The sequence below is a fragment of the Hippocampus guttulatus genome, chromosome 3 (assembly GCF_054856545.1).
Source record: "Hippocampus guttulatus isolate MCC_2025c chromosome 3, RoL_Hgut_1.0, whole genome shotgun sequence".
Lineage (NCBI taxonomy): Eukaryota > Metazoa > Chordata > Actinopteri > Syngnathiformes > Syngnathidae > Hippocampus > Hippocampus guttulatus.
Genome location: NC_141263.1, coordinates 25,580,149 through 25,596,986, shown reverse-complemented (window position 1 = coordinate 25,596,986; position 16,838 = coordinate 25,580,149). Strand labels below are relative to the sequence as shown.

At 43.1% G+C, this 16,838-nt stretch overlaps 1 protein-coding gene across 1 annotated transcript in view; it reads left to right on the top strand.

Moving 5' to 3' along the window:
* The window catches only part of prmt3 (protein arginine methyltransferase 3), a 32,532-nt gene that overhangs the window by 7,648 nt on the left and 8,046 nt on the right, over positions 1 to 16,838 (top strand). The window contains exons 10-13 of the mRNA XM_086107680.1: positions 1,153 to 1,252; positions 8,056 to 8,134; positions 12,558 to 12,745; positions 14,472 to 14,558. Coding sequence (XP_085963806.1) covers positions 1,153 to 1,252; positions 8,056 to 8,134; positions 12,558 to 12,745; positions 14,472 to 14,558 — 454 coding nt within the window. The remainder of the gene's footprint in view (positions 1 to 1,152; positions 1,253 to 8,055; positions 8,135 to 12,557; positions 12,746 to 14,471; positions 14,559 to 16,838) is intronic.

Here is a 16,838-nt window from a genome sequence, read left to right as displayed (position 1 = left end):
GCTGAATTTCTTCCTTCACAGTCACTTCCTTAATGGATAATGTCTAGATAGTTTTTTTTAATGGCTGGAATGGATGGATTGTCCAATAAAATGCTGCGGATTGTGGATGTTTGAATCTCAACTTTACTAGTTACAAAGGTATGGGATTATTTAACCCACATTTTTTTGGTCAAATATGAACTAGAAATGATTTTGGGATACTGTTGCCCATCTGAAAAAGACATAGACTACTAAATAATACCCATTGAACCGTCAAAACACATGTTCTTTTCTCAGGAACCAATATCCTTCACATTTCCAGTAGATTACATATACAACCTCTGTGCTACTCTCACCCGTCACATATGCATTTTAGTTACAGGGCCGACACCGACTCTTTTGTGAGCCCTGCCGTTGTCCTCTAAGTTACCGCCATAATGAGTTTACAGTGGTTCCCTGTTATGAAGACGGGATTGTGGGGAGGGGAGGGATTGGCGGTCTGGGTGTCGGAATCTGGAAGGATGTGATAGCGGCCCGAGCAGAGTGTTCGAGAGGGGGAAGACGACTCAAGATAAGCATCGCTGCCACAGAAATGCACTCTGGGCCGCTGTGAGTAATTGTTCTGTCCTCCGTAACATTAGGTGTCATGATAATGGAATATTCACAGAGATAGATAGCCAGAATCTATCACGGAGTGACGGGAGGGATCATTCAAATGGTCCAGGTGATTATAGAATTCCCGACCTCATGCTGTGGGCCCTCGTGGCACTTTTCCAGGTTACATGCATAATACAGCCTTGGTAAGGCGTTTGGAAATATCCAAAACTTGGGTCGGGCTGGACTTAGTTCCATTCAGTCCCCTCCCCCCCGTCCCCTCCTTTCACAATCTATCATGGAAGTAGAGAACATATTTCTGCAAAACAGAGTCCACCTCTGTAAACGTATTCTGTAGCTCACTACTATTCCATCCCACTGCACTCAAACGCAAGGCAGAAAGTCTTTCCCACAGCGTGAGAGGCGAGATCGCGGCTGAGCAGGCAGCCCTGTAATGAAATATGTCAGCGTTTGAGATTTGGGTGGAAAGCACCAAGAGCCCTATCGAGATGAGGAATGGAGCCGTTTGCCAAGTCTGTTGCGAGTTTTGTAAAGCCTTTAACGTTTTGTTTTCTGCAGATCCAACAAACTTGAGGACAAGATCACTTTGCTCAAAGGCCGCATAGAAGACATCAGCCTCCCCGTGGAGAAAGTGGATATCATCATCTCGGAATGGATGGTCAGTGCACGAAAATGCCGAGTGTCATGTCGCCGATGTTTGAACAAATTAGCCCAAGTGTTTGTGGTCAAATATTACCGCCTTAGTTTCCCTTGGGGCCATATTTATAAGTGTCATGAAGCATGGAAATGGAATGAAAACACTTTTTTTTCTGAGTCTTGAAAAATACAACGCTCCAATATATTGTCAGTCTTATCCAAAACTCAATTAGGTCTAACTCATTAATAAATCACGTTGGGGACCACTTGACCCCCAGGCTCACCATGATCTGAACTTCTCCTTTGCTTTCAGCTTTGTCGGAAATCTTTGGGGAAGGCTCTTTTCTTTTTTTTCTAGCATGACTGTACCAAGCGCAGACTATAAACGACTCATAGGATTGGTAAAATATCAGAACCACGCATGACTAATATTTATAGTTGGCAAATAATTGAGGACACTTCAATCAACCTTGTTTTTGTTTTTTTTTAAGCGACTACCTCGTCAAATCCAATGCATCAGCGTCTGTTCTACATGTTTAAGTCATGTCCTAAAAAGGACTCAAACCACAATCTTAAACCATGAATACCTAACCAGCACGAGCTGTCTTATTTTGACTTGATGCCCATTTATCAGCCAGATTCCGTATGGCGATACAGGCGTTGCGGCCAAAGTTGAACGCACCGCTGAAGTCATTCCTAATTCATGAGCCTCCTGTATCTGCCCCCCCCCCCCACGATCCCACCCCCGAATCTATCGTAAAACCCCAGGGTCACGAACGGGGGGTCGGCCGCCAGAGCCTTCCTATCCCTTCACCGGGGAAATTGAAATTCGTCAAGTGACCTGCTCGCGGGGCGCTGAAGGATAGGGGGCGTAATATCGAATGACACTGGCTCACCGAGTGCTAATCTATCTAAGAATCTTCTCGTCACTTCTTATCAAGACCGCAGCGGCAGACGTTGCTCAGAGACAAGATTTCAAAGGTTGCCCTCGAGTCTCCTTTGACAAAGAAAAAAAAAATCTGGAGAATTAGAATCAATGAGTTGTGCATTTCACGACTTCCTGGTTATTGTAAAGGAATGAATAATACTTTGGATGACCTGAGTGAGTGGAACTTTCAATGACATAGTACCCATTCATTATAGAGGTGAGCTGCCAATACTGATCAGCCAAAAAGTGTCGATACTCCACCATAAAATTGGTCTCTTAAAATTCTCACGTTAGTCACAGAGAAATGAAGACCCATTTGGAAAATTGTACAAGTCTCCCAATGGTCACCAAAATGAAAGCATTCCTGGATTGACGCTCTCATCAACTGCACTTTTCGCAGTCTGTCACGAGGTGAGAAATTATTATCAGTCAAAATGAGCAGCGAGCTACATCACAGAGAGACATCCATGGTTCGCGCCTGACGAAATTATTTTCCCGGATGTCTCACAACTGCTCCAGGTGTTCACTATTCAGCAGCTCTTGGGAAACGGACGGTTTGATCGTCTGGACCACATTGAAAGGGAAAAGCCGCCGTTTTGGATTTGAAATATTGTATAGCTTTTGCGACAGCGGTCCCCAGAACTTTTCGGATTCACCTCTTGTTCAAGTTAGGGACCACTCTTTAAGGAAATGAAGTAACCGGCCACAAGAGAATGTATACAATCCGATGATTTGTTGAGACAAAGCTATGACAAACTTTGATACAAACATGAAGGGGGAAAAAAAAGGATTGTGTTTGCTTTATAGACTAGAATAGCACACGCTTTTGTGTAGCAATGTTACGTTTGCTTCAATGCAGTCAGTTATGGAGCAGAGGTAATCATACCGTTCATTTGCAGTTTTCGCTGTCGTCAATGTGTACAAGGGGACAGCGTTAGCGGGACTAATGGACAAAGGTGCGTGATGAATGTGCCGTGTCCAGTCGTGATGGTGATGGAGGAGGAGGAGGCCGATGAGTGTCTGTCTCTGTGCCGTTTGAAAGACTGTTTTGAGTAGCGCCGCTGTCATTTCATAACTCACACCATTGATCGCTCCTCTCGCTGGGCAACACTGAAAAACAAACACTGAGAATCAGATGAGACCGGAGGGGGCTGGTGGCCATCATGAGGTGCCCAAAGACGAAATAAAAACTCGCAGCGAGATTAATCACAGGCGATAGGCCTGCTCGCTTGGTCATGTTGCTTTGGCGTTGCGCATCCATTCGCTGATGCAGATCTCACTTCTTTTTTTTTTTTTTTTGCCATTGCAGCTTACATTAAAACACATTGCGGTGGAGAATGAACAGATGTTCTGATAAGAACAACTCGAGTGTCAAGTGTAACGCATGTGCAAAGTAGCAACAGCAAAATGATGATGATCATGTACAGGAAGCTTGCCCACCGATCAGGTTGACTCTACATTCAAAACAAGTGCAGCAAATACAGTTGGCAAATAAATGAATGAACCTCAATCTCTTTATTTCCGCCACCTCCAGCTCTGCTTCCCTTTGTGCCGCTTTAATACTTATCGCATAACACAGCTGACACTTTAGTGCACCCGTTCTAACCCGCTTGCATCCGTGTCTTCACCTCCTTAGCACAAGTCACGTTGGACATTTGACCCAAAGTATTTAGTCCTCCACACTCAGCATCTCTTCTTCCCTAGTCTCACCGTTCTTCCTCCACCTCTCTGTCTTGCTTCTGCTCATCTTCGTTGCTCTCCTTTCAAGCGCATGCCTCCACCTTTATAAACGTTCCTCCACCTGCTCCCTGCGGATCACAATGTCATCTACAAACATCATTGTCCATGAGGATTCCAGTCTCACCTCATCTATCAGCCTATCAATTACGACTGTCAAGAAGAAGGGGCTTAGAGCGGATCCCTGATGCAACCCCATCCCTGCCTTAAACTCCTCTGTCATGCCTCCAACACGTCTCACCACTATTTTGCTACCCTAATACGTGTCCTGTGCTATTCTAACGTAGTTCTACATGTCCTGGACAATTTCATACACATTTCCCGGCCACTCCTCGTGCAGTACCAGAGTTCCTTTCTGGCTACCCTGTCAGAGGCTTTCCCTAGATCTCTGTTCTTCTCCATCAACACTCTCAAAGCAAATTATGCATCGATGATACTCATCCTAGGAAGGGAACTGTCCTGTTGCTCACAAACACTCACTTCTGTCCTGAGTCTAGCCTCCATTCCCTTGCCCATAGTTTTACTGTGTTGTGGCTCATCAACTTGATTCCTTTATTGTCCCCACAACTCTGCACATTGCTTTTATTTTTTAAAATCTTCTACACCGGTACCGCCCGGGATGCTTAGAAGAACTTCATCTTGCTCCTTCCAGAATGTCTCCTTCTCCTAGTTCACATCCTACCTGTGCGACATAAACACTAATTCCGCATCTTAGACCTTAGTACATCCGATGTCAACGATGCACTGGGCAGCAGGTTTTCTCCCATTTCATCCTGTTTACAGTTATTGTGAACAGATTTCATTCCAGCCCATTTGGCTTTCATTTCTTTCGGATCTTCTTTGACCAACTCATGGGCAGGAAGTCTAGAACCCCAACCGTTTGTGTCCAAAGGGGACGCCTTTAAATCTGAAATGGTAGCGAAGTTCATAGTCATCGAAAAGGATTAGTCGCACCTTTCTTGGTAAAATGTTGCGGTGCAACCGTAAAACTTTAGATGGGCAACTTTCAACATGTCACAATTCATCAAATCCGATGAATGTGCGTGTGTCAGCAGGTGAATTAATAGCTGCCCCTCCTTTAGCCTCATTATCGCTGCCGAGAGCATTACCTGCCTCCGAAGAGAATGCGAGTCATCAATCATTCTCTTCTTTTGTCTGTCTCGCTGTCAATCACTCATGTAGCGCACACTCACTCGATAGGTTCATGGGTGTGTCTTTTGAAAAAATGTCGATTTATCGGTGGCTTCGGATGGTTGATTGCTGCTTGTTTACAAGGCACATCAAAAGTTCCAAGAATCTTATGAGGAGATGTACTGTGTGTCAAAGCCAAACTACGAGGTTTCCCCTTCAATTGCGGCCAGAGAATACCCATAGAAAATACCCCAAAAGTACATCAAAATATATATTTAGTTTCTTTTGTCTTTGTTTTATTGGTGCAAACCAGAAGTTTAATTCCCTTGCCGCTTCACTGGACATGAAATTGCTCTTACACAATGTTTCTTGTGTGTTTCTCATTTGCTTGGAAGAAAATGAAAATTAGGTTTCTACTGGAACCCGCTCAATGTTCAGTCACCAAGCGATTACGCCACGGAATCCGTCACAGTAATTCGCTTGATCTGTTGATGGTAATTCGGTGTCATCTGACCACAGAGTCCTCCCGAAGAGCCTCGCTGACATGGTGGGCCCCGCCCTCTGTATTCATCGAAGCATGCAGGCCCTCCCCATACACACTTCCAGACACACGGATTCACGCACACCCGCCTTCTCCTATATTATGCCACAGCACTCCTGGGACCGCGAGTGATGATGACCTGCAGTAATTGAGGCAGATGTGATTTGAATGCGGGACAAGAGTGGAGTGCAAACTGCTGATGCAGATTGTCTTGTGTCACGCACTCTGGGTTAGCTACAACCAAGTATGTCCGAAAGTCACGACCATATGACAAAAATATTGGAAGTGTTTTCTAAATCACAACACGGTCTTCTCAATTTGACACAATTGTGTCAAATGTCAATTAAACCAACACGATGATGTGCAAAGCTACATTCAATTGAATACTCTCCAATATTCTTTTTCCTTTCTCTTGTGTTAAAGAATGATTGGAAATTCCATGGGGGAAAACTACGGCGTCTCGCATAACCCAGTGTTTAATGTGGCTGCGATTCACAGCGGTTCTCAGCCCTCAAGTCAAATCGGTAGCCCACCTCCTCCATCATGCAGGTTGACAGTCGGCCTGAGAGTTTTGCTGACTCAGAACAGGTCACTGACCTGCCTTGGTTGTAAACGGTTCTCGGGTGCGTTTGAAAAGACTGCCGTTGAAAAATATGAGCCTTGTGAGTTTGTGGAAAAACAATCGGGTTCGGGGGGCGGTAAAAATGTGACAAAGCTGTCAGAGTGTTTGCCATTTTTAGTTTTGTTTTGGTGCAAAACTTCAACGTGCTTGAGCGCGGTGTGTGAGGCCACGGGGAGATGTGTTTTATATGCTAATTTTGTTAATGTGTATAAGCTGTTCCAGCCCGTTCTCATTAGGCTTTTCATTAGTCTCTTATGTAAATGTAAAAGTGGCTATACTGCAGTATGTCACTCGCGCAACCCTGGCTCGCTTAACTTGGCTCCTGCCTCGCACATCGGCAGTTTAGCGTCACCGAACTGCATTAGTTTCTCTCACGCTGCCTGTGAAAAAGGAAACGTGTACGCGTTGACAAGGCCCCCCCCGTCACAACACATATTATATCATATGCAACACGTACGTAAAGTACAAAACACCCCACGATGAAGTGGCTGTAACACTCGCTAATTAATATTATGATATAATTCATAAATTTGTTGGGTGTGGATCATTGTGAAGGTAGTTGGGGTGGGGGGGGGGCAGTAATCCCGGACCATCATTGACCATAAAGGTGTGACTCTTCTCACAGGCCCCTGTCTCATATCCCTTTTCCTTCAAGTGAAGCAGTGTCCCGTGAAATTGGCACTAAATTATGAGGCCGGTGTACGCTGCGCGAGGGTTTTAAAAACGGTATAGCGTTAAGGTCATTGAGTGGACAGCAAGTAGTCAGCAACAATGAGCGGGTCTGACTTTGGATCGGGGCCAATTCGCCGTCGACAAACAAGGAATTTGAGCATGCTGGTTGGTTCGGGTTGATCTGCATCGTCACCATCATGGCTTTTTATCAGCTCTGAACCTTGACGCTGATGGCGGTGATTATCGGGGTCGAAGTTATAAATCACTGTCACGTCCCTCGTTTGTTCCTCCCTTTCGTTCATCCATTCAACGAAATGCTGTCTTAATTTCAATGTACTTCAGTGGAGTACTATTTATCTGTCCCCAACCGACTTAATGCTAAGCCTCCACCCTTTGTCCGGACTTTCTTTGTCACATAACAAAAAAAAAATGTTGTCTTCTGTCTCACACACACACACACACACACACACACACACTTGCCATGTCCTGTTCAAGTGTGCCGTCCTGGCCCTCACCTTACCATGGCGTCATAATCAGTCCAGTGCATGTAATTCTCACCATTATTGATGGTCCACTAACACCTAATCTGGAAAACACAAAGCCCTGCCAGTTATTAAGAATAAAGAAGAAAAATAATAAAAATTGTGCTGCCTTAGCAAATTTTCACTGAACAAGTTCATCTAGTTAATCGCATTCCTTCTAAAATAATGAGGGGGGAAAAGGTTAAAAAAATAAGGTATGTTTAATTTAGAAATGTGCATAAGAACAATAAATTAATGGGTGAGAATAGTAAGCAGTTATTGCTCATCACTGTACATGAAAGCAAGAAATTCCAGAGGTGCGAATCAAATAATCAAAGAGGATATCCTACAGGATCCTCTGCATAAAACCGACATGAGGTTGACAAAACGCAATTTCGGCATGGATGAAATAATTCCACGCTTAATTTATGATCTGCTGGAGCAGAACTGTACTTCGTCTCGGGGTCAACTTTGGATGCTTTGCCGAAGAGCGTGAAGAGATGTTCCACCTTTCATGGTCATGAATTCAGGTTTTCATTGTTACGTAGTACAAATGAAACTAATTGGATTATGCTGTATTTACATCGCCAAATTCCATCATATGTACTTTGTATTATAGGTTTGTGCCTTTACATTGATTTACTAATGTTTTTTTTTTTTTTTTCTTTTGCAGGGTTACTTTTTGCTATTTGAGTCCATGTTGGACTCTGTCTTGGTTGCCAGAGACCTCTATTTGGAAGATGGTGGTTCAGGTAGCCCTTACATTCTCTCTTGATCGCCATCATCAGAAATACAATACAATACATGCTGATTTATGTTTTATTTTCTGTATTTTTTCGGACGATAAATCTTTCAGAAGTACAAGGCGGATGAGTCAAACAGTGCATCATAAGGAGGAAAAAAAACTCAAGTCTCTCTGGAGTATAAATCACGTTTTGGGGTGAAATGTATTTTGTAAAAACTGAGACAAACAACTCAACTACAGTCGTTCTCGAATTTGCACCACAAATTGCTAATCGTTTTGACGGCAGCGATTTAGTTCTTCATGGTTTGAAAAATTCTGCTTCTAACTCCAGAAAAGGTTTTCTTTTTAGTTGAAAACTGCTTACTTTAACTAGAATCTAGCGTCATGTTGTGGCCAAAGCTTCAAATAGCAAGTTTCGGCGGATGCCACATGCTCGAGAAGGTGGTGGTAATGCAACAAAAGTATTTGTCAACTCCCAAATGAAAGTGGCAGAATTGAAGGAAAAAGCAGTTGTCATTGCAACTAATGGGTGACATATCGCTAATTTAGCCAGAGGCATGTGTGAGGGGCAAGGATTTACGATTTATGCACTAAAAAGCACAACAACAACCAAAATTCTACCTTTGGCCACAATGTGATGCAGGATTCTCACTAAGGTAAGCCATTTTAAACTAAAAAGAAAAATGTTTCCGTCGTTGGAAACAGAGGTTTCGAATCCAACCAGAACTCATTCACTGCTGTCAATTTTGATTAATTGACAAGTCACACCTGAGTGTATGACACAGGACCTACCAAACTATTTAAAAAAGTGAGATTTATTGTCCGGAAAATATTGGTAATGTGTTCAAATTAACCTGCCCCCAAAACATTTCCACAACCTTGAAGCCTCCATATTACGTAATCAAGATTTTATTCATGTCTGTATGAAAATGTACTCATGCATGACTTGTCCACTATAATGAGCCAGCCCACTAATCAGGGTGAGCTGCACCAAACAGCTGAAGGGGAACAATTTGGTCCACTGGGAGTCAATTGTAATTGCCAGCATTATGTCCACTCATGGCTATTCAATTAATGTCTCGTGTGGAAGGAAGAGAAACCCGCTCACAGTCTGGTGTTAGTTCTCTACCATCATTTTTATTGCAGTATCAAATTATTACGCCAGTTACAAGAATATGACATGAGAAAAAAAGCGTGCAACTTAATTTCTACATTACATCTTGAAAAGTGACGCAGTCAGCAATTGCATCACTAGATCCACGACTCCAATGTGACAGAAAAGTATCATTCAATGCATTTTTGTTTTATTTTTGCTTTCCTGCCAGTAATATTTTTTTCTGAGTGCTTGTAATTCCTCGCACCGTTCTGTAAATTGCTTTATTTTAAAACCTTGCTTATAGCCAATTTGTTTGTGCAGTTAATTAAATAACAAAGTCTCTCATCATTACAATTAACTACTAATTGCACACTGACATTTGCACTGCTGCTGTGCCCTTGTTTCAATGTACAGCGGAACCTCGAATTAACAAACAAGATATAAGGTTGGGATTGGAGCGCAACTGGTCGCTCAAGCCACCATACAAGTGCGCTAAATCTACCATCAGATCTGTGACCTCGTAGTGGAGTAGATAGCAAGCCAGAGGATGAGGAGTGACAAAAACCTTTAACCCTGACAAGTGGTGTTCAACTAGCTCTGCTAGAAGTAGACACAAGACTTATTTGTATGTTCCCGACCACAGAAGTTCAAGTTAACTCTGCCGACAACAACATACAATCATCTAAGGTTGGCCACTGATCTAAACATTCACCCATCAGCTGAAAAGATTTGTATTTTCTGTTCTGGCTCAACCGTGCCACACAAAAATCTCAAAAGGCATGCTTTGCTCATCCCTGACTTCGATTCCCATCAAACACATTTTCGGGTAAACCAAGTTAGGGTTGCAGCTAACCATCATTTTAATAATAATAATAATATCAAGCGGCACAGTGGTCAACTGGTTAGCACGTCCACCTCACAGTGCAGGGTTTGATTTCGGCTTCCGATGTGGAGTTTGCATATTTGTGTGGGTTTTCTACGGGTACTCAGTTTTTTTTTTCTCCTACATTCCAAAAACTTGCATGGCAGGTTAATGGAGCACAATTTTCCCGAGTTGTTAGTGTGAGCGGGGGTGGTTGTTCGTCTGTGTGCCCTACGATTGGCTGGCAACCAGTTCAGGGTGTCCCCTGCCTAGTGCCTGAGGACTAAGCTTCTCTTCATCCCTAAGTTTTTCCCAGCATGCATTGCACAGCACAGTGTCCTGGGAGAAGGGATCTGTTTTTGCCCCCGCTCCCTCCCTCACCATCTACTCGTTCACAGCCGACCAATGAAGGGGCTCATGAGAGCAAGTGTAGTGGGGGCGATGGGGGGGGGGGGGGGGATGACAAACGGGCTGAGAGCAGCGAGTCGAGAAGGACGCAGATGTCAAAGCCATGAATCTGGGGACACCAGTGTGCCCCTCCTCTTAGTCCCCCCCCCCCCTTTCCATTTGCAGTACAGTAGCCCCTCCTTTGCCCGCTCAACTTTTTTTGCCCCTATTGCTTCATCAGTGCGTTTTTCAACTAAGCCTGTCCAAATGTTGCCAAGTCATCAAAAGCCCACCTCCCACCTGGTCTTCATGATCACTCATCTTGCCTCAGTAATCAAACCAAGTGATGTTTCTGCGTTTGCAAGGGTGCAAACGCCATCGTTAGGTGCGGTGACACTCACATGGTCATGAGCAGGCGTCGGCTAATAATGAGAGACCATGAGATGCCCATCGTTGAGCTGTCACCATTCATTCTCGCAATTCATGGCCCGATGTATTGAAGGTTATGTGAGGCTGAACGGCAACCCGTATGCCGGGCAAAATAAATTGAACATGCCTGCTGCACGGGTTATATTTTTCAAATGAGAGACAATTGGAGGTTTGCGCTTTTTTCCCCATAAAGCTCATTATTAGACTCTTTCCTAAGGCTACAGAGGTGTGAAGGCTTACACCATAAAATAGCAAAACAAAAATACTTGTGCATAATTATGACCAGAGGATATTTTCAATTTTATGAAAATAAAAATACATAACATGCTAAAAAGGCTCATGTCATTATGCACTCCAAGTACTGAGATTTTTTTTTTGGGGGGAGGGGGGACTTTTTGAAGGCCTAATATTTTGGTGTTTTGGCTCTGGTTGGTGTATTATTTTGAAAATTGTGGTGTTACTTCACAAGCAGTGAATGGAGGAGATTTTTTTTTTCTCGTCACCTGGTCACCATGGGCATAAACCCACATAAGTTGCAAGCGTAAAGCAAAAGTTCATTTTAATTGGATAGCCTCGACTCACAAAAGAGTTTCAAAGAGCCTCAAAGGCCTACACTTGACAAATAATGGCGACATCCTATGATCAAAACTCCCTAACTGGGCAAGAGACCATGAGAAGGTGCCACAAATGAGGGTCTAAACATGCACAAAAACCTCATTGAACTTTGCACTCACACAAGGAAAAAAAAAATGTTACAGATTTATTGTGCCATCTTCAACGCATTCCAATTCCTGTATGCCCGTAGCCCAACATGCCAAAATCCCGGATTGCCAATGACCAGGGCCCGTTTGGTGTCTAGTTTGTTGTTTTGTTTGTTTGTTTGTTTGTTTTACATTTGCTCTCTTTTAATTTTCACAATTTGCAATTGTAATTAGTTATTTGCTGTTATGTTTTGCACTTAAAGGGCCACTGTAGCGTTGGTTCAAATCAGCATATCAGACATGGGTTGACGTGTTGGTTTATTTATTTTTTGTTGATATGAATTTGGCCGTAGGAGTCTTTCTTGGCTAATGCTGGTTCACAGTAGGGGTGTCAAACTCTTAGCGCCAACATTATCACCCAGCGGTGTCACCATATCTTATGTGAAAACACATTAAAAGACGTTTAATGCAAACCGCTGCTCTTAAATAGGCAGTGAAATGTCCCATCCAGTATGGGCTTTATAAGTAGGACAAAAAGCAGGCCAAATGATATTTTGTCATTGCTATTACTTCAGGAAATTGATGGAACACGCCACGCCCACGGGACTTGAAGGCGTTCTCTAATTAGTTGTGTTTGATGCTTTGGAAATCTTCAAAATTGATGACATCAAGCTCACCTGGATTCGAGTTTGCCCATTCTCTTTACTATGATCTTCATGACTCCCATTTTTTTCTTAGTGTGTAGGGGACTGACTCGATGTGGTTCTTTGTTTTGTTTTGTTTTTGATCTGCATAAATTAAAGAAGACTAGCAAGCAAATGTCCTGCTAGTTCCCCTTAACTTTAACTCTGCTCTTGGTTATGGCTGTCTTTTTATTAATCATCATTTGTGTTTTTTGTATTTTTTTTTTTCCTCTGCACACCGAACTGGCCATTCGTTCCTCTGGACTTCTTAGTCTACCCAGACCTTTGCAACATCAGCCTAGCAGCAGTGGGAGATAAACAGAAGCACCAAGAGTGCATTGCGTTCTGGGACGATGTGTACGGCTTCGACATGTCATGCATGAAGAAGGCGGTCGTGCCTGAGGCTGTGGTGCAAGTGTCGAATGCCGACACGCTCATCTCCGATACTGCAGTCATACAGGTAAATATTCTGTGAAATTCATTATGGTTATGAAGGAGCATGAGAATTGGGAGCGGGCAAAATTGTGTGCTCAAGGGGCCACGTTGCATTTTCGATTATCATTCTATTGTCATGCATTGATCATTAATTCAAATTCACCAATTTTAGAAAATAAATGTCGACTCAATATTGATGTTCTTTACCGGTTGCTTTATTATCAGTCAGATAAAATAATTAAAACAAACACAAACGAATAAATACATTTTAATGAACCACTTTTAGTGGAGAAAAAAAAAACACCCTGCAACAACATCCAAATCAATGCCCCAATGAATACAAGACTCTTGACAAATGCTCGGTGGGTTATTCATCAAAATAAATCACGTTTAATTTTTTTGTTTTCAATTACTACCCAATGTACAGTATGCGTGTCCTATAATGCCTGTGATGATTTTTTTTGTCAGTTATTCCTGACACCTGACTCTCTCGGAAACCAACAGAACGAAATCATGATTAAATTCCTGAAAGTTTCAATCACACAGCTCTGACGAATGAAACGATGGCTCACTCGAACAGGCCTGGTCAATCAAAGATGAAAACTATTGATAAGGAACTGTGGTTGATTAAATATCCGGGATCGGCGGATATCACGAGGACCAAAAAGTTTCACTTCCACTTCAAGAAACTCGAATACTTAACGCAGCCTGCTGTGAATAAAGCACTTCACTAAACTGAGAGCTGAGCACTGCGATTAAAAAAAATGAATCCAAGCGCTTCCACATCCGAGCGAAGTTACGACCTCTTTTGCATCTTTTTCGTGGTGCGGTTGCACTCCCCTTTTTGGAATCTCGAACGCCACGATGCGTTTCATCTCCGGTTGGCCTGTTTGCTAACTAGCGTCTCCTCCGCCCATGTGCGAATGTGATAAATGAGAGCAGAGCTTGATGTAATGGAATTTGAATCCTCTAATCGATAGTTTCTCCCCTCCAGTGACAAATAGACAGCCCCCCTCCTCCCCAAATTACAACGACTCTCATCCATTGCCTCTCAATGATACAATCCGATAACATTCTATTAAGGCTGACTGCGACTCCGTAAAATTGAGAGCTCTCTCTTGGAATTATATATTCTGCAAACCTGATGACTTCTCAGTGAGAACAAATAGAACAAATTGAGGAAAGTTAAACTCGAAACCATTTCAAGCTGCACTGAACTTGCTCTGCGGTACTTTTCCATGTTCTGAGACTTACGCATTACAGTCGTGCTTCTTTTAATAATAATAATAATAATAATAATACATTTTATTTATAAGCGCCTTTCAAGACACCCAATGACACTTTACAATAACAAAAAACACAAAACAATACACAATACTACTTTTTAAGGTGCATTGCCTAATTGAGACCCGAAATGTTTTGGATGGACTGTTTTCAGTGAGCATTGAGCTCCAATTAAACGCAATAATTTTATTATGAATGGTCCTCCATGTCAGGTCTCTCGGTCTATATTTTACCTTAGTAAAGTGCACATTGAGAACAACACTCTCCTTTACCCCATTGCGTCTTAAACCGGTAACGGTGTCATTAAAAATCTTAGCTATGTTACACTGTTAAGCAATCAGTTGCCGAAAACTTCTAGCAAAATGTCATGTCAAGATTTTTAATTAAAGCCACCCAAAAACGGGGAATATACAGTCATGAATTCTAGCATATTTCTTTGTTGTTGTTGTTTTTTTTTCACTCAACAGACGATCGACTGCAACAAAGTGCATCTCTCAGAGTTGGAGTTTGCGTCCGACTTTTGTTTGAAGATGACCAAAACCACAGATTGCACGGTAATTCACGCAAACACATCCGCACACTTGGTCACAGTCACCCTCCGAGGCAAGGCGACGCAGCTTCATCCGTATAGCACGTTCCCTACACAAGACAACTCAATGTGCTTCACACTTAACAAAAGCGCAGCACATAAAAGCATTTAGAAATAAAATAAACACAAAGTTTTGGGGAAAAAAAGAGTCGTAGCTTGCTAAAATTACTGATTGAGCCTAATTTGACAGCCTTTAAAGACATTTAAAGAGAAGGTAAATTAATAAGTAGCTTTCTTGAGTATCTCAAAGAATGGTCAGTAGGTTCGTTTTTTTTAAATGCTCAAAAGACAATCAAAGGTAAGGGGGGGGGGGGACAACATAATTTTTAACCTGGATTTAAAAGCATTTATACTTGGGACTGACTTCCACTCTGTTGGATTTGCAAACAGCAAACCGGCTAAATGCTGCTTCACCATGTTTACTTAACCTAGCGCCACTATTGACCCGAGTTTGCAGATCTCAGAGCCCGACCTTGACGCAGCGAGCCCTCTTTTTGCATCTGCTTGTGAAACATCTCTGTGGTTGTGGGGGAGCACCGCAGTCTCCCGAGCAGTCTTTTGAAGAGCCTTCCTTTGTGCAGTCGCTGTGCCGCACTGAGATGCTGCTGCCGAGGCCGCTTCTCCGCCACACATTTCTAGAAGCTCCTCTAGTCACTGCTCCCCTTTGCAACCTATAGCAGATTCCGGAGGGATCAGCTTTGTCCTCGGTGTTGTAGTTTGTGATACTCTCAATGCCTTTCCGCATGCTCATGAGGGTCATGGAGGTGACGTGGCCCTGGATTTTCTGAGCATACGGATACCTGCAGCTAGCTCTTTTTTTTTTTTTTTTTTTTGCCCTGAGTGCTGATGGTTCTTGTGCCCAAAAGGGAGCATCCCTGGCCTTTAAGCAGTGCTCTGACAGCCGCTTCGCTGAACATTTTCCAGTTTGTGCACCCGAAAAAGTCAAATGATCAAATATTGGAGAAAAAAAAAAAGGTTTTCAACTCTCCAAATAAAGTACAGAAGTAGACTTGAGAAAAGAAAAGTTTGAAACTCAAAGCTGAGGTGTCGGCCAACCGCAACACATGAATTAAGTTGTGTCCTCGGTGGGTGTTAGCTAAAAAACACAAAAGCGTATAAAATGCTTTATGAGCCGATTTTTCCCTGCCGCCGCATCCCTTCACCTGAACTTCCTCCAATGACTGAGCCACATTTCACCGAGTTGTGAGCAGCCTGCAGCGGAAGCGCCTCACTTTAATGTCTTCCGAATGCCCTGCAATGTGACGCGTGCAGCGCTGCAGACTTGTGTGTGGTGGTGCAGTGCTACATAATTTGGCGGAATGGCTTCATGGATAATCAATATGTGAATTTTATCTGGCCTATGCACCTTGTGCATATGTTTGTATCTTTGTATACAGTGTGTCTATATACGTGTGTGTGTGTGTGTGTGTGTGTGTGTGTGTGTGTGTGTGTGTGTATATATATATATATAGAGAGAGAGAGAAAGAGTAGTTACAAGTCATATCCAATGCTGCAAAATAGACAGGGAGGAGGATCCCATTTCCTCCTTTGCTCCTTTTTCTACTTGCAAATTGCTTTTCTCTTGGTTTTTTTTTTTTTTTTTTATTGCAAAGCCGAACCATTCATTTGGTGCCCGGCTATCGAAGTGCGCCCCGCGTCTTGGAATGTTTTATGAACAATGGGGTGTATCCTTTCTTAATGCTCTCGGAAGCCGATCTTATATAATGCAGGTATTCAGTAAAGAAGGTATGGTGAGTCTGAATTGTTCCTTCTCACTCTCTCTTCCAACCTCAACGCTGCTTGTGTCCGGGATTTACAGATGATTATTGACCCGCGCGAGCGGTGCTTCGCTGTCGTAAAGATACCGATCTGGAGTCGGTATTGTCTGCGGCTCTTCGGTGGTAGTTAAGGTTAGGATGTGTGAAGGGTAAACTGCTCCTGGACCAGCGATCAGGGGATTGGCGAGGGAGAGCTGCTGTGCCTCTCGCGCGATGATGGAGCGCCTGCTTTTGTTCTGCTGTCGACAGTCCATTCATCAGCTCAGCCTGCCTAACCTTGCATTAAATGAACAGCACAACCCCTGCGTCTGTGCCGCTCACGCGCCAGATAAATCCTCTCATTGCCTTTTTTTTTTTTTTTTCAGCCACCCTTTTTCTTTACCCGCCTTTATATTTACATGCCGGCGTTTATTGTGTCTGTTTAAATACCCTCAAGCCACACGCAAGATATCCGAGAGGCGGAAAAT